The sequence below is a fragment of the Neltuma alba genome, unplaced genomic scaffold, assembly GCF_004799145.2.
Source record: "Neltuma alba isolate B1F8T4 unplaced genomic scaffold, ASM479914v2 tig00011698_pilon, whole genome shotgun sequence".
NCBI classification, from domain to species: Eukaryota; Viridiplantae; Streptophyta; class Magnoliopsida; order Fabales; family Fabaceae; genus Neltuma; species Neltuma alba.
Genome location: NW_021636335.1, coordinates 801,535 through 825,971, shown reverse-complemented (window position 1 = coordinate 825,971; position 24,437 = coordinate 801,535). Strand labels below are relative to the sequence as shown.

Sequence of the window (24,437 nt, the reverse complement as noted above, 5' to 3'; positions counted from 1 at the left end):
AATTCCTGTATTGTTAGGTATTATGGTGAACTGATTCAAAAGTTTGTCACTTTTATCTTTGCCAAAGATTTTAATTTCAATCATGAGTCACACCTCTTTAAGTACTCCTCCGATTCTTAATATAAGACCCATTTAACTAATTTGATTAGATTACGGAAGTTAGGTAAGTTAATTAATTATAATAAAAGTGACACATTTTTTCTAAAACATTATAATCATCTTTCTTAATACCCCCTCTCTCCCTCTTCTATTGATTATGGTTGGGGGAGTATCCATAGGGGTAATTTAGAGAAAATTGATAAATATGAGAAATGGGTCTTATATTTAGGACAAAAACCAACTCAAAAATTGGGTCATATATTAAAGATCGAAGGAGTATGTTGTGAGAGGAGTTTTGTCTCAATTCGTGTGAAATCATTTTTTTTAAAGTGCTTTTGAAAATAAGGGGTTGTTTGGAAAATTATAAAAGTACTTTTAAAAAATACTTTTCGATAAATCAAGATAAATTCCTCCACATATTTATTTCATATACCATAAAATCTTCTTTAAAATTATGTTTCGTTTCCATCTACACACTCATGAAGTGTGGTTAGTTTTAAGACTACAAGCTGAAACTACAAAAATAATTAAGTTTTATTTTTAGCATATTCTATGAAAATTTAACTTAATAAACAAACTATTTAAAATGTTAAACCAATTCAAAAAAAATTATTATAAGATCATAAGAAAAGAATGTAATTATTAAAAATTCCAATTACAAGTGAAGTACTACCTCTGATTCTAATCATAAGACCTCATTTGTAATCTATAAATGAGGTCTTATAATTAAGACTAAAAGTATTATTGAGTTATTGTCATTTGAAACTTTTCATTACATATTACTTAGTTGTGATTCAAATTTTTTAATAATTATATTTTTCCTGAAACTTTATAATTATTTTTCCTTATGGTAACTATAGATTATAGCCACCTCGTGAGTCACGACTTATGACTATTGAGTCCTCCCCAGCGTATTTGTGGTCCCTACGAGAGGTCTCCGTCCGTCCCGGAGAGTTGAAAGCGACGTCGTTTGAAGGCCACATGGCATGGCAGCCTCCCATTGGTCCGACACGGCTAACCTTTTGGATTACAGAACAACGTTCCTTCCTTCACATGTCTTATTTGGATAACGTCAGTGGGACCCACATCCCCCATCCACGTCTTCTCATCCACGCTGGAAAGTTCAAGGTCAGATCTTCCCACGTCATCCCAAATGGCTAAACATTACATTACATTCATTACTGCCCCATGAGGAAGCGTCGACCAACGCAACCCAGAACCACCATGATACAAAAGCAAGCCCACATGAAATGAAAAGCATAGGCAAGATCCTCATCCTCAAAAGCCTTCATTTTTCCAGGAAAATTTATCACCCTTTTGGCTTTTCTGTGCTATAACAACAATAATCCCCACTTTCTGTTTGCTTTCCTGGAGGAATTCCTATTTTTATTTCCTTCTTGCAAAAATTTTCTTGGGAAACAACAATCACGGGTACGTCTCTTTTACTTCTCAGCTGTAAAAGTCATGATGAGATTGTCCCAAAAGTGCGTCAACGCTTAATTTTCAACTGCATGCTCCTCAAAGTTCACAAGAGCTTCGTGCTTATTGGTACTATGGGATGGGATGGGATGTCTCGGCTTTGTATTGGGATTGATTTGCTACTTCCGTTGTTGAGATCTCATTCAGTTTTATCTAAGGAGTTATGATTTTGGATTGCAGCTTGGTTGTCTTTTTTGGTAACTACTTTGAGTGGTAGAAGTCCTGGGCTGTAGCTGAATTTCCATTCATTTGGCTTTTGAATTTCAGATATCAGATTATCAGGTACTTCTATGCTTACAACGCCTTCACCATATCTGTGTATTTGAAGACTAATGATCTTTTTAAGACTTTTCTTTGGAGTTTCAGTTAAAATCTTTATCAATACTAGCTCAGTTTTTTTCATAGGACTATTCACAATCACTTCCTTGGTATTTGTTGTTATGATTCAAGTTTATGCAAACAAACCCTTTTCTTTTTTCTGATTTTAGCTGTTGGCTAAATGTTTTATATCAGCTCTTATTTTATTGTTTAGATCTCTTATAATGGACATAGTATGACATTATATTGTTCCTTTGGCCTTTGAAAACAAAGGGAATGGAAAGAGCTTGTGAATTCTGCACGTCTTTGAGGCCAGTGGTTTATTGTAAAGCTGATGAAGCATATCTTTGTCTATCCTGTGACGCAAAGGTCCACAAAGCCAATGCACTGTCCAGCCGCCACCTCAGAACTCTTGTATGTAACCTATGTAGAAACCATTTTGCTTATGTGCAGTGTTTGGATCACCAAATTTTGATCTGCCGTGGCTGTGATCAGAAGCTGCATGATCCATCCTTAAAACACCAGAAACGAGCCATCAGAAGTTATATGGGTTGCCCTTCTGCCAAAGATTTTGCTGTACTCTGGGGTTTTGAATTAAATGAGATAGAAAACAGAAGTTCTACAGATTTGAATGCAGTAAATCTCTCGGGAAAGTCTGGTGATCAAACTGGAGGCCGTTCAATGGTATCTGGGGCCAAATTTGATGGGGCATCTAGCAGTCGACAAAGTCAGGTAGGCGGGATGATAATTTTAATACTTCTTTTTTCGCTATAGAGATGAAATCTGTAATTGTGGATTCTAGAATGCAAATATGTTTCATTCCGATAAGTCATTTATTAAAGTCATTTTCTCAGTTTTGAACTCTATCGTGCAGAAATTGTTAAAAGATCAAGAGAGACAAATTATTTTGCAGCAAATTATTGATTTGAAAAGACTTCAGGTCTGTGAGAACACTAATCATTCTGCCCTGATAAATGGGCTGCAAGAAACAGTCTCATCTTCTTCGATGCATCATACCCGAAAGAACTATGATGAAAAATGTGACCGGCATACACAAAATCCCCAGGATTTTAATAATAATCTTCAGGAAAGAGACAGCCCCGCGGCAGAACTGAGGCTTGAAAGTTTGTCATCCACATTCTCTGAACTTGATAACTTACCTTCACCTCCAATGGCAGACCTTCCCTTAAACAGCGAGGTCTTTTGGACTTGCAAAAGTCCATCTCAAAGCAATCAGGTTTGATGATTTTCTGTTCTTTTTTGTTGGCCCTCTAATCAGGCCACTGGTTTTGCCCTTCTAGTCTGTGTTTTGCTGCAATAAGCAACATAAAGGATTTCCTTCTTTACCAATTTTTATACCTCCTTTTGTTTAAATTATACTGGTTTCTCAGTAGCTTTCATCTGGATGACATCATATCCGAGGTTTTATTAATTTTTTTGCAGTTATGGTCTCATCATATTCAAGACCTTGGGATATGTGAAGAACTAATTTGTCAAGATGATTTTAACATACCTGACGTTGACTTAACATTCCAAAACTTTGAAGAATTATTTGGAGGAGATCAAGATCCAGTTAGAGGACTGGTTGGTGATGATGATGTGTCTTGCTCTTCTATAGAGAAGGATATATCACTTGATAAGTCAGATATCTTCAATGAAAGAACAATGGAGGTCGGAATTCCTCCCTTTTTATTATCATCCATTATCACTACCTCTTGAAGTACACTTTTGTGTTTGCTTTATTCGTATTAGAAAATGTTACTAATTTTCAGCAACATTCTCTTGTTACTTGCATTTAAGGCTCTTGATAACTTCCATTATTCATGTCCTCACCTAAATCTGTAATCAAGTGTAAGTGGCAATATATTGAGATCAGGTGTAATGATACTACTGTTTTGCTTTTTATCTTGAAAGGATTCTTCGGAAGCTGTATCCATGTCTATCTCCCAGTCTGCTAATGAGGACAAGGATATTGCTCCTTCCAACCAGTATGATCCAATAAACATGGACCTTTCTCAAAAAATTAGAGCATCTCAGTCAACCATGTCATTCTTTGTTTCAAGATTTACCCCTGAAAACAGTTGTACTGATCACCATGACACTGGTCTTTCTCCTCACAGTGAAGCGAAAGGAAAGTCCAGCTATTTCCTAGAACTGGAAGTTTCGACCATGGAGACTGGAGGAAATGACACTGTGAGGATTAAAGATAAGAACTCTCATCAGTAAGTATAAAACGTCTTCTTCATTCCAGCATTTTAACCGAGTAATCTTAATCTTCTGACCAGCCATTCGTTTTAATCGATTTTTTTAAAAGAAGAATTTCACTGTTTGTGGGAATTTTATTAGTTTCTAGAAGTTAATGCTTTATAGGTAGCATGACCTTTTTCTCAATTGTTTTGAGATACACTTAACTTCTTAAAAATGTGCTTAAATGATGCATTTCACTATTGAAATGCTTAAAACCATATTTGGTTTTGCATTAACCATGGTTTTGGTGGTTTTCGATAAGTGTTGACTTATCTACTTGTTTTCAAATTTAACTGTGGCTAAACCATGCCTGCAATTCACATCTACAAATTTTTTTCAATTTTGCAGTGTCAAATATTTGAAATTAACCAGAAGATAAGCACTAACCAGAATGATCTAGATCACCAGTTTTAAACATACAAAAGTTATGCTATTTTCATGCAACCAAATTCACATACTTTTTACCCCAAAGGAGGAGGAGAGAGAAAAAAATGCAGAAAGCTGACTGCTCTACCGTTGAGCTATCAAAGAACATTGGAAAATTAGATCTCACACAGTTCAATATCCATGTTTGGTTATTTAGTTGTAGAAGTATGCAAGTAAATCAGATATTAGTTGTATTAGTAGGATTATTGGAGCTATATAAACTCGAAACTCAGACTTTTTTGGTGAAAGAGATTAAATTTATAATTCTCAACCCATGACCAATGTGAGATTTCGTGAAAATACCCTTTACCAGAAAATAAGAGTGCAGTAGGATCACACAATTTGAAGTTGCCAGAGCATTTTGTTTCTGCAGATATAAACCCGACTATTCTTTGGTATGTTTTCTTGCTAGGCGTGAAAAGCAAGCTCGAGGGCAAACCAGAAAACCTGGGACTAATGTAAGGAAGAGGATGAAAGGCCAAACTGCCAAAGCAGAAAGCTATTGACTGATATGTCCATTCCAGAGTCCGCATTACAAACCATAAAGCTCATGTTCATTTGATCAAATTGATTCCTTCAATAACACTCATATTGTCCGTTCATATACTGTAAACACTTTTGGCAGCCTGATGCAATACTTGCAATTCAGAACTGTGTTAATTTGTGATTGTTTAGTCAAAAGGAGACTGCAAAAAGGGGGAAAAAAAAAAGGGGTTTCCCTGAATCTTGCTTCTTTGACCACCTTAGCAACTTGTTTCCTTTCTCTGTTACCATCAAGATCATCCTATCCTACGCAGTGGAAATTTTGTACTTACCGAGGAAGACAAGGCCTATTTTGGCGGAAGAAGCAATGTTCAATGGACAGGAAAGTGACCACAATGAAAAAGAATCTGTATATTATAGATCAATATTAACTGCTAGAAAAATTTTAAGATGCTTTTCTTTTTTTAACTTTCTAGTAAGGCACAAGTCTCTTGCAACCTGCAATTTATTGGAATTCTTTTGTTGATACCCCTTGGCAAAATAAAAAATTTGTGACACTTTATGGTCTATCACTTGTTCCTAGTCCTATAAAAATCTTTTTTTTTTTTGGGCATGTAGAGAAATAAAATTTTTACCATGAGATTTTCATGAATTTTTGCTATTCATCTGTGAACAAATCAGGAATTAATACGGACCAAACTATCACTCTCTCAATTGATACTATTGTTTAGTTAATAATGTGGAGTCCTCATTTTTGTTATTTTGTGCTGAAGCACAAGGCGGAAACAAACGAAACAAGGACCTATTAACTGTTAGAAAAATTTTAATATGTTTTTCTTTTCTTGGACTTTTTGGTAAGGTACAAGTCTCTTGCAACCTACAATTTAGTGTAATTCTTCTGTTGATACCCCTTGGCAAAATAAAATTTTTTTGACTCTTTATGGTCTATCACTTGTTCTTAGTCCTATAAAATTCTTTTTTTTTTTTTTGGCATGTAGAGAAATAAAATTTTTAACATGAAATTTTCATGGATTTCTACTATTCACCTGCGAATGAACTAGAAATTGATACTGACCAAACTATCACTCCCTCAGTTAATACCAAGTTTAGTTAATAATGTAGAGCCCTTATTTTTCTTATTTTGTGCTAAAGCACAAGGCGGAAACAAGTGAAACAAGGACTTGCTAAAGCACAAGGCGGAAACAACACTTTTTAAGATTTTTTTTTTAAACTTTTTAGTAAAGCACAAGTCTCTTGCAGCTTGCAATTTAGTGGAATTCTTTTGTTGATACCCCTTAGCAAAATAAAAAATTTGTGACTCTTTATGGTCTATTACTTTTTCTTAGTCCCATAAAAATCTTCTTTTTCTCGGGCATGAAGAGAAATAAAATTTTTACTATGAGATTTCCATGAATTTCTGCTATTCATCTGCGAATGAATCAGGAATTGATACTGACCAAACTATCACTCCCTTAATTGATACTGTTGTTTAGTCAATAATGTGGAGCCCTATGGCTCATCAAAGAACCACCAAGCTGAAATTGTCGACGAGAACTTTGTGATTTTTTCTCTCTCTTAGTATCTGTGCCAAACTTTTGCGTGTACATGGAAGACACAGGTCAACGCAAGAACCCGTCGGACTGGCCATTGGACACATCTAAGACAAACAGGAAAAAGAAGAAGAAACTGGATGAGATAGTAACAGCCATCATGGACGACAACATGGAGGATAAGGAATCAAAAGAAAGTAACTTGGAGAAAAAAGAAACTGCAGAAGAGGGGAGCATGACACAGAAAACCAGAGAGGTGGGTGCACCGCCAAAAGCAGGGGTAACTCAGAACAAGGAACCAAGACCATCCTACAAGCAATCCTTGATGGGTTTTAACGGAGTGGCGAACGGAAGTATAAGCATGGAAGCAGAAGATTTATTTTTAAATGATGAAGACATATTCTGGAATATGTCAGAACCCATGGAGGAGATTAGAAAACTTATGAGTTATATCCTGTGGTTCCTGTCTCAGAGGAAGAATACAACGAATGGTGTAAACCATGGAACTTCTCCTTAATAATCACAGTCTTGGGAAGAAGATATAATCTCTATATGTTGAAATCTCATTTGATGCGTATGTGGGGTTTCTAGGACTTTGATATGATCAACTTGCCTAATAACTACTTTGTAGTTAAGTTCACAAACAAGGAACTCTGGAAACAACAATATAGGAAGGTACTATATGAAGGGCCATGGACCACAGCACTGCATCTTGGTGCAACGGTGGATGCCATATTTCGACCCCTTCAAAAACCAACTAGGTCGCATTGTTACTTGGGTTCGATTACCTGATATACCCATGCATTGCTACAATAGCCATTGCATTACCAAAGTGGGTGAGAGGATTGGTCGACCATTCCAGGTGGACTTGAACACACTCTTGGATCGGATGGACTCTAATGCCAAAGTGGAAAGGGGAAGGTATGCAAGGTTGTGTGTTGAACTTGATCTGCAAAAACAACTTGTGCCCAGACTGATCGTGGCCAACGAAGCTTTCAATATGGGGCATGAAGGTCTCAATCTTATATGCTTTGAATGTGGTATATATGGCCACCGAAGGGAAGTCTGCCCATGGAAAAAAGCTACTCAACAGAACTCTGCAAGCACTAGTACAGCTGCTCCAACCCACCACCCACCGGAGATGCAACCAGAGACGCGAACGGTAAACTCAAGACTAACGGGTAATGACACCTTCAGTCTGTGGATGTTTACCACGGGATCCTCCAAATCTCGATTTTCAAGGAACAAATTCCAACAAGAAGTACAAAGTGAGCCTAAACAGGGAGCAAAAGGTGTCAGGAGAGCTGATACACCTTTGGCTAAATCACGATTTGCAGCGCTGGTTGCGTTGGACAATGAAAGAACAGATGATAGGGAGCTAAGAAATAGCATAGAAGTAGTAAGTAGTCAGACTAAGAAGGAGCAGATGCTGGTTAACTCAGGGAAAAAGAAACAAGTGACAGCTTCCTATACAAAGATGGCGGCAGGCACAAAAAATGGAGGGAGCTCCAAAATATTAAGCAAGCCCAAGTTTCAACAAAAGGCCCAGGGCAAAATACCTGAAAAGCCCAAAGTTAATTCAACAATTAAGGTAGCAGAGCAAGTGATTTCTCATGAAGCTAAAACCCGACAAGAATGGGCCTTAGTGGGTCAGAATACAAAAGATAGATCCAAGAACCCAAGACAACGAACTCATGTGGTGGTCAGTGGACAAATGGAATGTAGAAGTAAGCCCACTAGTGCAACGACATTGGGTAATCCCACAGAAACCACCAAAAATAAACAAAGACCAACAATGCAATAGTCAAAACAAAATATTATTACAAATGGACAAGGATCAGATAACCTACGCGTGAAAATGATAGTCCATGATGACCCTGAACCACCAGATCTCGAAGCGAAGAAATGGGAGAGTGACATGGAAAGCATGGAAGATGCAGCCGCAAACTTGGCCGATGAGAGGTCCGAAGAGTTGGAAGTGGTTCTAAACACGACAAAGGATAAGTAAACTATCCTATGGGTTCTCTCCTTTTGATTTCGGTTAATATGAATATTGCCTGTTGGAATTGTAAGGGGGCTGGAAGCTGGCCCTTCCCTCTTATTATCAAGGATATTGTTCACAAAAATTAGATTGGGATTTTGTGTCTTATTGAGCCACGTATCAGTGGAGACAAAGCCGACAGAGTAGTTCAACGACTTGGGTTCAACAATTGGATCCCGGTTGAGGCCTCGGGCTATTCAAGGGGAATTTGGGTACTTTGGAACGAGTGGGATTTCGAGGTGAAGCTGATTGCCTCTGGTGAACAATTCATACATTGTCAGATTACTAGAATTGGTACTTCCTCTCATTTCTTCTCCGCTTTTGTCTATGGTGAAACCTGTTATACCAGGAGAACTACGTTATAGGAAGCCATTCAAGCCATCACAGAATTCACTGAGGATCCTTGGATCTTATTGGGAGACTTTAATGCCTATCGTTCATCGTCGGACAAGATAGGTAGCGTTAACCATCATATGATCTCTATGGCAAATTTCAATGACTATATCAGCGATGCGGGACTCCTAGAAATACAAGACCCCATATCTAAATACACATGGGAAAGAAACAGAGTGCAAGAGAAAATTGACTGGGTCTTCTGTAACTTGGCATGGGAGATAGCCAATCCAGAAAGCTGTGTCACACATGATCTAAAATACAAGTTTGATCACAAACTGATCGTGATGTCTTAGAGCAATAATTCGAGGCAAGTAAAGGTGAGACGAAGATTCCACTATCAAGCTAGGTGGTTCCTGGAAGAGGGGTTCAACTCTATAGTGGAAAGGGCGTGGACTGAGACAGATTGGTGCATGGGAGTTGATCAATTCCAGACGCTAGCTACAAAATTGAATAATGATTATATTGGGAACATCCCAAAGTGAAAGAAACAGTTATTAAGGAGATTGGAGGGCATTGAACATACTAGAAGAACCCAAGTCAACAACGGTTTAACTCATGTAGAAAGGAAAATATGGGAAGAGTATAATAAACTGGTACTCATGGAAGAGCTTATTTGGTACCAAAAGTCGAGATGTCAGTGGCTGTAGTGGGGAGATAAAAATACTAAATATTTCCACACCTCTACGGTAATCAAGAGGAAAAAACAGAGAATTCTAGCTCTCCAGGATGAGAATGGAGTTTGGATAAGCAACACGTCTCAGATGCATGAAATGGCTACTCAGTTCTACAAGAGGCTATATACAAAGGATAATGCTGCCTATGCTTACACCTCCTGGCTGAATAGATTTCAACCTCTCTCAGCCATGGATCTGCAAATGCTACATACCAAAATTGAAGATATAGAGATAAAAAATGCTGCCTTCTCTATTGGTGCCTTTAAAGCACTAGGACCAGATGGACTCCAGGCACACTTTTTTCACACTCAATAGGAGAAGGTGGGGGGAGTGGTTTGCAAGCTAATTAAAGAAGCTTTCTTAGACCCGAACTCTATCACGAAAATCAACCAGACTAATATGGTCCTAATCCCAAAAGTTGACCAACCAACATCTATTAAGGATCTGCGACCTATTTCACTTTGTAATGTAAGATGCAAAATCATTACAAAGTTGATCGCTAGCAAATTCCAAAGAATTATGAGTCACTTAGTGAGTACAGAACAATGTAGTTTCATTGCCAATAGATCCAGCTATGACAATATTATTATAGCCCAGGAGGCTATACATATGATGAGTAGAAAGGATGGAAGGAAAAAATATGTTGCAGTTAAAGTGAACATGGAGAAGGCTTATGATAGGCTTGATTGGAGCTTTTTGGAAAGTACCCTACAATGCATTGGATTGGAAAAAGGCTTATTAGATGTGATTATGGCTTGCGTGAGTACTGTAGAGATGAGAATCCTGTGGAATAGAAAAGAAGGCGACACCTTTACTCCTTCAAGAGGTATGAGACAAGGCGATCTGCTTAGTCCATATCTCTTTGTGCTATGTATGGAGTGATTGGGCCAGCGTATCAAGATGGAATGTGAACAAAAAAGGTGGAAACCACTGAAGATTGGAAATGATGTTTGCATCTCCCATTTGTTTTTTGCAGACGATCTCATCTTGTTTGTCGAAGCCAATACAGCTCAAATGGGGGTTATTAAAAAGGTCATGGGTGAGTTTTGCAATGAATCAGGCCATAGGATTAATTTGCAAAAATCTAAAGCTTTCTTCTCAAAAGGGATCAACTTTAACAGGGCCTCACAGTTATGTCAGAAACTGGGTGTTGGCATCACACTTGATTTGGGAAAGTATTTGGGTGTCCCTTTATTCCACAATAAAGTGACAAAGGAGACGTTTGGACATATTATTCGGAAAGTGAGATCATGGCTGTCCACTTGGAAAGGGAAATACCTAAGCATGGCAGGGAGACTAGTGCTGATAAAAGCAGTTATCTCAGCCCTTCCATCCTACCAAATGCAGTCAACCAAGATCCCAAGTGGTGTTTTAAAGGAGATTGAAAAGGTGAGTAGACACTTTCTGTGGTGTTAAGACGAAGCTTCTAAGAAAATGCACCTTATAGCGTGGCACAAAATCTTAGAAAGCAAAAAAGCGGGTGGTCTAGGCATAAAGAATTTGGAAAACCAAAATAAGGCTTTTGTAATGAAGCTCTGTTGGGGTTTGATAACGAGACCAGAGGCACTATGGGTTAAGTGTTTAAGATCCAAGTATGAATGCGGATCTCAGATGATTCCTGAAATTACTAGACCAAAAACATACTCCCCATTATGGAAGGCTATTTCTAGTAGTTGGAGTGAATTTATGCAAGGAGTGGAAGGAAAAGTAAATAATGGTCAGACCACTCGCTTTTGGACCAACAGGTGGACGCCCTTAGAAGTCCTTCTCATTAATTGTGTTACTCAGAACTTGATAGATGTCAACATGGAAGATATGGTGGTAGATTTTTTTTTGCCAGAAGGGAGATGGAATTTAAATCGCTGGAATCACTTCCTACCCAATTCGGTCATTGAGATCATTAGAAGAGTTAGACTACCTATGAGAGCAAAGGAAGATACGGTTTATTGGAGACATGGAGGGGATGGAAGGTTTACAGTCAAGTCTGCCTAATATTGGTTATCCTGTCCAGAAGGGTCAAATACAAATTCTGTTTGGCAAAAAATATGGCAATGGCCTGTGCCTGAGAAAATCAAACTTTTCATGTGGCAAGTTGGCCATGAGAGAGTCATCACAAATTCCCTAAGAGCTAAGAGAGGTCTTACTGATAGCGGAACATGCCCTCTGGGCTGTCATTGTGAGGAGAGTGTCATTCATGCTCTGAGAGATTGCGAGAAAGCCAAAACAGTGTGGAAACAACTTATTTCTCCTAACGCATATTCGGCTTTTTTCTCTGGTGACTTACAAGTATGGCTTAATAGGAATTCAAGGAGTGATCCTGCAAGGAAAAAGATGGAAAGATGGCCATGGAACAAGGTCTTTGCCCACACATATTGGCTGATCTGGAAAGTAAGATGTACTCAACTATTTGAAGGGAAGGGGAGATCCCCAAACGAGGTTGTCCAGCAACTTTTATTCCACCTCATGGAACAGAAAGCTAACGGGATATATAAGCACAAGATATTCATAGAACACAATTCTAACCAAGCCTATTGGCGGCCCTCGACAGCAGGAAACTTCAGAATTGACGTTGACGCCTCTGTTAGAAGTCAAAACCATGCAGCTTGTGGAGGCATAATTAGGAACACGGAAGGAAACTGGGTGTTTGGGTTTCAAAAAAACTTAGGTATCTACCCAATAGCAGCAGCAGAAATTATGGCAATTAAGACTGGTTTGCAGGTCTGCTAGAAACTTGGAATTAATGATATTCAGTTATACTCAGATTCTCTAGATGCTCTAAATTGTCTAATGAGGGATAGTGGTGTGGATCACCCCTACAGAGAAGATATTGAGGAAACTAGACAGCTGATATATGAAGACTGGAACCTGGGGATTAATTATGGATGTAGAGAAACACTGCAATGCATTGATATTCTAGCGAGGACAGCCCATACTGTGACGGATGAACTTATTTTGTTAAACAAAGTGCCTGAAAGTTGCAAAGCTCGTATCCTAGTGGATAAGCATCGAATAAGGGAGGGTGTACCCTCCATGAGCTAGGTCACTTCTTCTTTTATTTCAAGCCTCGGCTTGCCCTTTTGTAATAATAAAAAAATGTGGAGCCCTTATTTTTCGTATTTTGTGCTGAAGCACAAGGCAGAAACAAGCAATGCAAGGACCTATTAAATTAATGTAAGACCTAATTGGGAAGTTAATGTTGGTCCTATATGTAAAATTTATTTCATATGTTTATCAACATTTTTTCAAATTAACCCTATTGATATTCCTCCAACAATAATCAAGTAGGAGATAAAAAGAGAAAATTAAGGAAGCTGCTTAGGTATTTTAAAAAAAGCATATCAAAGCACATCATATTAACTAATTTCATCAACTAAATTAACATCCTTAATTTACTAAATTAGTTAATTAGGTGCTACATTAAGTACCGGAGGAGTATTAGATTAGGAAATTTCATTAAAATCAGTTTAACCTTTTTAAAATTTAAAATTATCTTAAATGAAAGGGTTAAGGTGCATCCAGTACCCCGAACTATTTTTCCAAGTGCGCCCAGTATCCCAAACTAATTAAAACGGCGTATACATATCCAGGCTAATAGAAAAGTTAAGTTTGACTGTTACCTTGCTAACTCAGCCGAAGGTTGAACGAAAAATCCTACGTGGCGGACACGCAGGCGTCTGATGTGTATTATTTTGACGGGTTAAAGTATGCCCAACATCCCGAACTATTTTTCCAAGTGCACCCAGTGTCCTAAAGTAATTTTTGGTGCGTCCACATCCCAAGCTAACAGAAAAATCTCGTTTGACCTTTACCTTGCTGACTCAGCTAAAAGTTGACCGAAAAATCCTACATAGTGGACACGCAGGCGTCTGATGTGTATTATTTTGACTGAAAATTCAATTTATTTGCTCCTCTTCTAACATTTATCTTCTGCCAGTTTTTAAACTTAAAAAAAGAAAGACCACCGATCCACCCTTTTAAATCCTGATACATGTACCACCCATTTAATCCTATCCTCGTCTTTAACATTTTATCTCATTTCTTCTACCAGTCCGATTTGAAACCGCAACCGCCGTCACAACATACTTCTATCTTCGTCTTTATCAACTCCTCATCCGACTCGCATTTGCTTTCCTCCTCGTAGAACACAGTAAACTTCCCCTTGCTCACTCCGTCTACATCGTCGTCGCCTCTCGAGAAAACACCTACCACAACCGGGCTCGTCTCGGGAGCTTTAGTCAAACTAATACACATTAGACACCTGCATATCCGCCATGTAGGATTTTTTGTCAACCTTCAGCTGAGTCAGTGAGGTAACAGTCAAATGAGACTTTTTCTATTAGCTTGGGATATGAATATACCGTTTTAATTTGTTTGGGACACTGGATGCACCGAAAATTACTTTAGGACACTGGGACACCTGAAAAGGCACACCTGAACCCGTCAAAATAATACACATCAGATGCCTACGTGTCCGCCACGTAGGATTTTTCAGTCGACCTTCAGCTGAGTCAGCAAGGTAACGGTCAAATTTAACTTTTCTATTAGCCTGGGATACGGATGCACCATTTTAATTAGTTTGGGACACTGGTGCACCGAAAATTACTTTAGGACACTGGGCACACCTGGCGAGGTGCCGGACGTACCTTAACCCTAAATGAAATTCATTAGTTGGATTATGTTTAAACAATCTGGGACTTGTTCAGGTGGTTAAAAAATACTCCTCTAGTCCTATTTATAAGTCACTTCCAATATGTTTCACACAAACCAAGAAAACCCTTAAATTTCATTAACCCTTATTTAAAATTCAACAACTTTTCAACTTTATCCCTATTTAATATACATTATACCTTATCTAAACAAAGTCAACACAATAATAAATTATGGGTAAAATTGTATATCCATACAAAAAATTTCTCTCAGTGCACTATAAATATAACCAAAAAATAGCTTCTCCCATTGTCCTATAAATAGGACCATAGGAGTATCAAATGACATCTAGGGGAAAAAATAATGGACAAAAAGCTTTATAGGACGTGTCTTATAGTAAGGAGAATAGGGATGATAATTAAGTTCAATTTTATACTTTGATGTCATGAATTCAGTTTTTTCTTTGACCTCATCATAAGTTCAATCCACCTCTCGCTCTCTCTATCTCTCTCTGGTGTATCTGGAATGAACTGAAGACCCTGGAATATCCTAGCCCGTGTTGATTTTTTTTGTTTTGGATACAAATGGCCAAAGAAAATTTTAAGTGAGTTAGTTTTGGGGTGCTTTGAAGCTTATAAAGTACTTACAACGATACTTATATATCGTTTATCACCAAGATCCTCATATTAGCTGTGAAATTCAAACTCACAACTTTGTGGGTTATATGCCAACTCCTTATCAACTGAACTAATTTTTGTTAGCTACAAATGGCCATGTTGAAATTGAACGGAGTAGTCAAGTGTTTTTTTTTTTTTTGGGCAGCTCAATCTATAATGCGTATGTTATCGGTCCCAAAAGAAAAAAATCAATAATGCATATGCAGGGCTTTCATTTCACTGAATGTCCAGTATTTTGGCCTTCTATAGTCTTATCTATCTTGCGCTTCAAGGACGTAAGTAATCGGCCTTTCAAAGTAACATCTCAGTCCAAAATTTTATAATGTCAATTAAAAATAGACAGAATGCTTTTTAACAAGGCATTTTTTCCCCCTTGGATATCAGTAAAGCTTTCATTGATAAAGTGCGGTTATGCTTGTTCATTGGGTCTCCCAGAATTTATATAATGCTGGCTCCCAAGTGGATGTACGTGGTCAGAGTGCGACGTGACGGGAATCCGAGGCGCATATATTTAAATCTAAAAATGCATAATTTCAAAAAATAAAATTCTAGTTTATTATTCCATCCGATCTTAAATGGGTAAAACCTTTCACAAAATACAATGCAATATTTATTATGTTGTGAAATAGATCCTTATTCAATATTTCATGTAAACATGGGTAAAGAGTACTATTTGGCCTTTTTCAGTAAAGTTCAATTCAAAGAAGAGTACTTCGGCCCAAAAAAAGATTCAAAAAAGAGTATGATATATTAAAAGTGTCTAACACGCAAATCAAATTTTTCTGATACATCCAGCACCCTACCATCTTTTAGTTACATCCAACATCTTAATCTTTAAAGTGTCGTATGCATTATAAATAAAATTAAGGTTTTAAATGCATGCGCACACAGCAAATTTTTTTTTTTTTAAATTTGAATTCTACATACACCATAAATAAGATTAAAATGTTAGATGCACATGAAGAATAAGATCATGATACTAGGTGCACCTTTATCTTTTTTTTTAAAGGATAAAAAATCGTTAATTATTTTTAACTAATGAGAAATTCAATTAAAAGGATTACTAGAGACTAGTAGAGAGTATTTGTTAGTGTCACATTCGATCAGTCCATTCTTATCGAGTAGGAAGACAAATTCGTTTGCATAAAGAAAGTTGCCCTTGACAGTACTTAGAAAAGGGTATCAACATTAATTTCATCAGAAAATTTCTGTCCAGAAAAATGGAATGTGAAAAAGGATCTAGTTTGTTCATGAACTTACAAAGGCAACAGGTAAGGGACTCCAAACTAGTCATACCAATAAATGTCTAGCAGCTTAGCCGCACCATTAGTTATTACAATCACAAGGCGCAGTGAAACTCCCTCTATTTGCCAAAAACAAAAAGGACTCGTCACAATTTCTTTCAGCACTCGTCAATTTCCAAACTTCAGTTTGCTCATGAACTCACAAGAGGAACAGGCGCCTATAGTTACACACATTGAGTGATGACTATGATGAACTGAAAAATGTCTCTCGACACAAGGAATAATACAAAAATCCAATTTAGATTTGAAAGAACAAAAATGTTTTTATATATATAATCATTTCGAAAGTTATTGTGATTGCTGGCCAAAGTAGCAGCATGGGAACCTGTTCAGCTTCAGCCACGACAAATCCCCACATGATTGTAGCATGGGTTTGGCCTTCCTGGAAATACTCCCTTTCAGAACTGGAGGAAAGGCACGCAAGCAGTTACTCTGAGGCAAAGAACAAGACAGCCGGTTGCACCGAAGCCATAGATATTTAACTTTCATATTTTGGAGATGAAAGGCTTAACCGATTCTACAACAACCTGCTTTAAAACAAGACATCAAATCAGTGAGAGTATTAGCGTGGTCATGCAAATGTATCCTTTTCTAGGCATTAAAAAGTGCTTGAATTTAGTGTATTGTACCCAAGCTCACTTCTCAGGGAACATAATTGGGGGGAAAAACTAAGATCAGTATGAGCAACAGAAGGCGCAGAGTTTAAACATGATTCCTTAAAAGGGACGAACTTTTTTTGTCAGTGACCCCGCTGAGAGGTTAATTCATTAGATGCCAAATGAGAGCCATTGGAAAATGCAACAGAAAAATATAATATTGACGCTTCTGCTGATATTAACTCAAGAGGCAGATCAATCGATTTTAGTCAAAGCAGAATGGGCATTGGGCTAAGACAATGCACATAAAAGAAGCAATGAAAGGAAGATCAATCTAGGCTACGGAGACATTCTGAAGAATCATCTTTCTTTGGCGTTTTCCATCAAACAGAAGTTTGCCCTTCACACTCAATTTGCCATTAGTTTTGCTTGTGATCTTACCCTTCCATCATAAGATAATGATGCAAAGATCCATGGTTCACGAGAACTCCATGCGAGGCCTGTAACATGAAGCAGGTGTCAATTGGAAGCCATTAAAAATCTAGCATCACATAAATTGAAGCACTTACCATAAATGCTGTCTTCATAATCGCTGTATGTATGAAGTAATGGATCAACCCAACGGGTTGGTGAATCTGCTTGCCTGCTAACATGTAATCAAAGATGAATAAGTGGCTATCAAATAAAATGTTAGAGTATCCTAGATGAGAAAATGACCTTTCAGATTGTAAGACATCATTGCTTGATGAAGCCAACCACAGGTTCACAGTTGAGTCAGTGCCAGAACTCTGCAGGTTATACATTTCATGGCAAATGCATCAATAAACTATGGCATCCCAGAAGTGAGAAACAATTCCAGTTCAGCAGTTACTAAGTTTAAAATACTGCTTTTATTAAAATGGGGAAAATACATAAGATATAATAATTTATTCTAAGAGTTCCAAGAAAGTTTTCAAAACAATGCACGCGTGCGCACACACATCTAACAACACTAAGTTCAGGATTTGTAGATGTATGACTTTATGAGCGTTATATTCTTTTAATATATAAATACTATAGAAACTGCGAACTTACATTCATCAAAATTTTAACTAGTTCTTGTAAAAAAAAAAAAAAAATTATATATTTAAACAATGACTACATTTAAGATTAATTTTTTATGTTAACTACATAATGAATACAAATAAAATTTCACAATACTACTTGGTCCAATGCCTGTTGCCTTGCTTTTGGAAACTCAACTACTATATCCTACAAATTGGGTGATAGCTCAGTACATATGCATACATAGAGATAGAGACATAGACAGACAGATAGGTAGATATATATATATATATATATAGAGAGAGAGAGAGAGAGAGAGGAACCAAGATCAATTCGCCGTACTCAGGGTTACACTCGACAGCCCATGTCCTGGAGGTCCAAGTAATAGATTGCCAATCAGAGGTCATAAAAACTATTAACAACTAATTTTGTTTTCATAAAGGCATATCAAGAATCTAACTTATTTGTGCATTAAAATCGTAAGCGCAATGCTATAGCCTTTTTTCTGCCTTGATTTCTCTTTTATTTTAGCACAAGGTTGTTAAAACATAGTATGGTCAATGAAATGGAAATTTGTGGCTGATGGTTACCAATGTGTATGTCCTGGAAGTTCTTGAGTGGGGACTTTTGGCTTTCTTAGATCCCAAATGTGTATCCCAGATTCGTGCTCCGCAGTAACCTGTCAATGCATATTTTTATTTTTATCAATATGAACAAATAGGCAGTTCACAAAGATCAGTTATGGGTGAAATTGAGAAAATTTATACACTATCTCAAAAGATAAAGCATTATTCTTAATGGAATGGATGCACGCATATAGCATAAGGAGGCCCACATAGTTCAATCCTTACAAGTATGTGCTCCTTCTTGGAGTTGTAATCAATATTTCGCACATGGGCACACTCAATTGAAATCGTCTTCCTGAAAATGGAAGAACGTCATTATCAAACATAAGTCACAGAACACTTCCAAGGACATCCTCCAGCCATATTATATTTACAGATCATAGAAACCGGATGCTTACATGGACAGGATACCAGTTCACACTGAAGCTAACAAACAGTCGGGGAATATGCAACTCTTCCACCCCCAACTTCAACTTCAAATGACTTAACTATTTTAAAAAATACGAAGAAAATAGAATACTATTGCTAATATTTTGACTTCTAAAAGTCTGATAACTATCTCGGAAGCCTGAAAGTGTGTGGCTACATGCTTCAAACAAAAATAAATCAACTTCTTTTTCTCTGGAACTGACAAACACAAGTTACACAACAAATCCTATTTGCACTCAACTCAACTGATGGCAGATTTTCATGTCAGAATAAGGGCCCGTTTGTTTAAACTTAACAAAAAATGTGATTTTGATTAAGTTACACAAGGGAGTTGTTGGGACAGTCTTAAGCTAAACATGAGGGCTTGTTGAAAGAAAATTTGTTTTTAGCTTATTTTGATAACCTAATCAAAATCACTTACTGAAAAAAAAACACTGAAAATATATTTTCTTCCAACAACCTCTCTATGTTTACCTTAAGATTCTCTCAAAAACTCCTTCGTGTAAGTTAATCAAAATCACCTTTTTGTTAATCTTAAACAAATTATAAGGCCACATATGAATGCATGACAATTTTATAGGGCTTACGTACTTCATTGTTCGAATATCCCAAAATTGGACGGATGATTCAAAAGTAGCTGCAACAGAATTCACATCATGAGGATCCCATGCCCCTCCAGACAATTTGTGCAGCATTCCAGCTGAATCTTGTGATTGTATCTAGATTTTTTTTTTTTTTTTTAAGGGTGAGTAGAAAGTCAGAATCAACAGAAAGTCCATGGCAGTCACAAGTTACAAACAGGAAATGAGGTAAGGCAATAAAGCATGGTAGTCTCCACCAGCATCTAAGGCAATAAAATTCTCAAGCACATACAACGTATCTAACAACAAACCCCCATAGAAATTTTCTCATTCAACCTAACTTTTATTGCATTTATTCAATAAGGATGCTGAAATCTTCGCCCAAATAATTTACCCTTATAAATGAACAAAAAGACCCATTATCTTGAACTAAAGCACCGAATTTATTCAAGGAAAGTTACCCACCTCTTCATTTTCCTTAACAACAAACACCACTTGTTTCAACTGAACGGTCATAGTAAAATAAGCTTTTATACCGCATAATCCAATGTTTGAAAACCACAAGCATTTAACCAATCAAGGCGTTATTTCACAAAATCCACCATGGTTGAGCCATGATCAAACTTAGTAATAATAAAATTCATATATTCTTATTTAATAGTTCAGATAATGTGTTGAAAATTAAAGAAACTATTACTATTATATTTCGTAACATGATATTCAAATCTAATAAGTTAACATTCACCTATATTTATATATTGAGCTCCAAATAGTCAACCAATAATCAATCATCGTAGTATTTAATAAGTAAATTTATAATTATTAATAATTATGTACAAGAATCACAATTATATAATATTAGAATATAGGGAAAAAATTATCCCAAAATTGATTTTATTTTGTATTAACAACCAAAAAATTCAAAGAAAGTTTGAATTGGCTGAGCCTTTCCCAGTTCTTTTTCCTAAATTGACCAATTCTCTTCTTGACCTCTATTGAATTCTAAATCGATTCTGGCATTAGTTTTTATGTTTGACAGGTTTCTTGTAGTTTTTCATGATAGCAATACAATCAACATGAATTCCTCCCCCTCCCATAAGTGCTCAATTTTACCCCCAAAAAAAATGGTAACTTAGCCACCGATAACAGTATCATTGTGTACCCAAGAATATCCATATACATATTTATTCATGCAAGCATGTCTCATGATTCAAGCATCGCATAAAATTCACCATGAACTTCATACCTCTGCATTTTTCTTGGAAACATCTAAGCTCCACAAATACAGATTTTCCTCATCAATGCTAATCAACTTATCATGCCTTCCAGATGGCCACCAAAGAATACTGTTTGGGGGGGGGGAATATGTAGTAAGGAGTCAATTAATATATCTAGGTTCATACTTAAACTGAGAAATTAGCATACAGTAAACAGTAACATTATTAGATCATACAGCACTCAGCAAACCTTTCATGACATGAACAAAAAGGCAGTCCCAAAAACAGGGAAAATCACGTGACTCTATTGGGATATAATCGTTAAATCACATCTTGCTTGAGGGGAATTTTTTTTTTTTTTCCATTTTTTCCTGCATCTAGGATTCTAGTTCTTAGGACAGCTATTTAAGATTATGACAGTGACTCACCATTAAACTTAAAATGCAAAACATAAAAATGGCATATCTCCCCAGAGCAAAGACAAACTGTAAGCAGGAATCACAACTCACCGTTTGATCTTACCAGCATGAGTATCAAGAGAGGTAATTTTCTCTAACTGGGGGGAATTTAACTCCCCATACAACTCAGGGATCTGCCATACCGCTGCTCCAAATGATTCACCTTTATGAACATGAAGATCATCAAAAGTCTTTCTAATCTGGCATTAATAGCACCACAATGATTGCATTACATTCATCTGGTATTCATATCCCATGAGATGACAGAGAAATAATCTTTAGGATAAATCAGAATCTTTCTTCTTATGAGCCTATTTTCACAGTAACTGCATTTCTCATAGAGGAAATGGCTCCTAATGCTTCTAACATAATAAAGCAAGTCCTCCTCATATATGCTAACATGTTAACTAAATTACAATGTGAATTCAAAACTCACTCACGTTGAATTGGGAACATAAAAAAAGAGAGGTAATTGAAGAAAATGAGAGTATGACAGAGGAGAAAATATGAGAGAAATGTAGTCAGTGAGTTCTGATCTAAATGAGCAACTTATTTATAGTGAGAATACAGGACAGCGCATTGATAAGTAATAATCACTGAATAAACTAATTATTTACAATCAAAACTAAGTACGGCAATTACCAGAGGAGTAGACGGTTGAAAAGATCCGTTGATCAAAAGGACAGGATGAAAGGTCCCAGATCTCGTTAGGATGTGAAAACAGGCCTTCACAGAATAATTCATTTCCACTTGATGAAAGCCGAATCAGATGTACCTGCAAAAGAATAATTCACTATCTTTGACGTACATGAGAATATATGGTAAGCCTGAAGTATGAACCTCATTTTCTTCTTTAAGACTGAGAGTTCCCGCAAGAAAACTAGTATGATCTGTGTCTGCCTTCACATTTGATATGCATCTAGCCTACACATTCAAAAAAGTAAGGCCAGAATGAAAATTGGGAATATAAAGACTAAACTGATTTGGATGAAGAATTAGGTTATGATTCTGGGAACTTTACCTGATATTTCAGACCATATCCAACGCCAGACGAGGCTCCTTGCATTGCTGCTTCCTCGGAGGTTGAATCTACAAGCTACTCAAAGATGAAACTTAAGCTCAATGGAAAGCGCAGACTTTATGCTTTCTCTCTTTTTTAGTGGTCAAACTCTGCAGAGAAACAACCAATTTTAAGCTTCACTGGAGATTCAGAATACAATTAATCGATGTCTTCACCTAAACCACCCAACTGTATCGATATAATTGGTTGTCTAGAACATTATATCTAATTATCTGATCAATTCGTTACATTGAATAATTGAATATAGTCAAAACAATGCAATCAGATTAGAATCATTAATCTAAAATACATCTAGGTATAAATTCTTAATTACAGGGTTATGCGTACAATTGAAAAATGTGAAACTTGTCCAGACAATTGTATAACATGAGTAGTTAATACAACAGTAGGATCTACAAAGGTATTATTCTCAGCTCACATGTGGTTTAGAATACATAATAACAGAGCATACATCAAATCAGGGCAAGTAAGAGAGAGATGGACGTGCATTGCAGGTTCTACATTTAACTCTTAACCAATCTTACAACAGGACTTGCATAAAACTACTTTGGTTTTGACAACAAAAGGAAAATGAAGCAAGAATATGCACTAGGCAGGGGAGAACATCTTTCTCTGGTCCAATACGAAAGCTTCAAAGACATGCATTTCAAAATCATAACAGATTTCATATAGACGAACCTGGGTACAGTTGACGGACAAAAGACGAAGGAGTTGTTCGCCCGATCTATGTCAGGCGGAGGAAAGAAGGAGAAAAGGAGTGAACCGACAGAACTCGCAGCCTCGATCTACTTTTCGATCTGAGAGTGAGAAGAGGAAAGTGAACACAGCACCGTCGCAGAGGAGACTGAACACCAACTACCGTGATCTGAGATGAGGATATGGGAGGATCGGAGTCGCGGAGCTCACCGGAGAGATCATAAAAGTTGGGAAGGGAAGTGGATATTTGGAAAAAGGCTGGCAAAAATTTATTTTTTGCCCAAAAAAAAAACTCAATTACTGCTTTAACTATTTACTTGTATATAAAATTTTAATTTGATTTCTTAACTTTAAAAATATATTTTAATCTTTTAATTCTAAAATTGTTAAAAAAATAATGATATTAAGATTGTAAATGCTGATAAATATTAAGTTTAATTTTCAAAATAACCACAATTGTTATAAAAAAAATTATTTAAGATTAAATGACTAAAAATATACTTTTTTAAATTAAGAGACTAAGATGAATCCTGAACCAAATATATATTTTTTCCATTATTATTGACCTTGGTTTTTTATTACTTTATTTGAATTTGTTGGAATAATAGAATTGAAATTTAAGTAATGAGAATATGAGATACATTTCTTTCAAGATTACTTCCTAAATTTGGCCCCAATATTCAAGTATTATCAAGCTTAATTAGAAGTAGTTCTTTCAAAAAGGTCTTCAGTATTATATGGATTGAAACTCAATATTTTCGTGCTTAAACGATCAAAGCTCCTCCTCCTACTTAGATTAAAGCATATTGGCTTGGTTTTGGTGTTCTTAGTGATAGATTATACACTACTTGTTAATATTTTCTTTTATTTTTGGTTAAATCCCGCTTTGCAATCCGCTATTGCCTCCCTTTCTTTTAATGGAGTGTAGTTTAGAGGGTGAACTGCTATAAAATTTTAAAGGAAAAACATAATTACTAAAAAGTCTAATAATAAGAAAATAGTTTGTAATGGCAAGTTTTAATTTAGAAAATAATGAAGTCTCATTTGTCATTGAAACTTTTTTATAGTTATTTTCTTTTTTGTGAACTCATAGTAGTTATTGTGAGATATTTTATTATTATTATAAATTAGTAAAGTATTTAATTAGGAATTAATAAAATATCTTGAGTGTGGCCCGTGCTCAGAAAAAAAGCCCAAGCGTAGTAGGGTTATGATTTTCAATCAATAATATATTTACTCTTATAGCAAGTTTTCACAATTAAGGTTTTGACAGCTGAAATTTAGAGAGCAATACATTCAGTGAAAGAAAAACCCTATCTACTCCTTGAGGTTCTCTGACTGGTGACAACTATTTCCGGTTGCCATCAC

General features: G+C 36.5%; 3 protein-coding genes across 8 annotated transcripts; 2 read left to right on the top strand and 1 right to left on the bottom strand.

Moving 5' to 3' along the window:
- Window positions 1–1,392: 1,392 nt before the first annotated feature.
- Window positions 1,393–5,521, top strand: LOC114716925 (putative zinc finger protein At1g68190). 5 transcript variants are annotated; one of them, XM_028901997.1, is made up of 8 exons: window positions 1,393–1,530; window positions 1,759–1,860; window positions 2,170–2,310; window positions 2,392–2,628; window positions 2,771–3,133; window positions 3,340–3,567; window positions 3,811–4,118; window positions 4,982–5,521. In XM_028901997.1, the coding sequence occupies exons 3-8, from the start codon at window positions 2,173–2,175 to the stop codon at window positions 5,073–5,075; spliced, it is 1,368 nt and encodes a 455-aa protein (XP_028757830.1). In that variant the 5' UTR covers window positions 1,393–1,530; window positions 1,759–1,860; window positions 2,170–2,172; the 3' UTR covers window positions 5,076–5,521. The 5 variants fall into 5 exon arrangements, 4 of the variants coding, with proteins under 4 accessions (XP_028757830.1, XP_028757831.1, XP_028757828.1 ...); XM_028901998.1 differs by having other exon boundaries at window positions 2,170–2,628; window positions 3,811–3,884; window positions 4,017–4,118; XR_003737668.1 differs by lacking the exon at window positions 4,982–5,521 and having other exon boundaries at window positions 2,170–2,628; window positions 3,340–3,637; window positions 3,673–3,884; window positions 4,017–4,036.
- A 1,763-nt stretch (window positions 5,522–7,284) lies between these two features.
- On the top strand, window positions 7,285–8,406 carry LOC114716908 (uncharacterized). The gene has a single exon (XM_028901970.1). It carries the CDS (start codon window positions 7,285–7,287, stop codon window positions 8,404–8,406), a length of 1,122 nt encoding a protein of 373 aa, XP_028757803.1.
- A 7,797-nt stretch (window positions 8,407–16,203) lies between these two features.
- On the bottom strand, window positions 16,204–23,301 carry LOC114716913 (WD repeat-containing protein DWA2-like). 2 transcript variants are annotated; one of them, XM_028901974.1, is made up of 14 exons: window positions 23,052–23,301; window positions 22,314–22,462; window positions 22,133–22,216; window positions 21,935–22,067; window positions 21,344–21,455; window positions 20,864–20,963; window positions 19,628–19,755; window positions 18,833–18,902; window positions 18,572–18,660; window positions 18,305–18,350; window positions 17,655–17,725; window positions 17,507–17,580; window positions 17,379–17,437; window positions 16,204–16,868 (listed from the first exon to the last, which is right to left on the bottom strand). In XM_028901974.1, the coding sequence occupies exons 2-14, from the start codon at window positions 22,356–22,358 to the stop codon at window positions 16,827–16,829; spliced, it is 1,053 nt and encodes a 350-aa protein (XP_028757807.1). In that variant the 5' UTR covers window positions 22,359–22,462; window positions 23,052–23,301; the 3' UTR covers window positions 16,204–16,826. The 2 variants fall into 2 exon arrangements, with proteins under 2 accessions (XP_028757807.1, XP_028757808.1); XM_028901975.1 differs by lacking the exons at window positions 22,314–22,462; window positions 23,052–23,301 and having other exon boundaries at window positions 21,344–21,492; window positions 22,133–22,218.
- Between the last annotated feature and the right edge of the window lie 1,136 nt (window positions 23,302–24,437).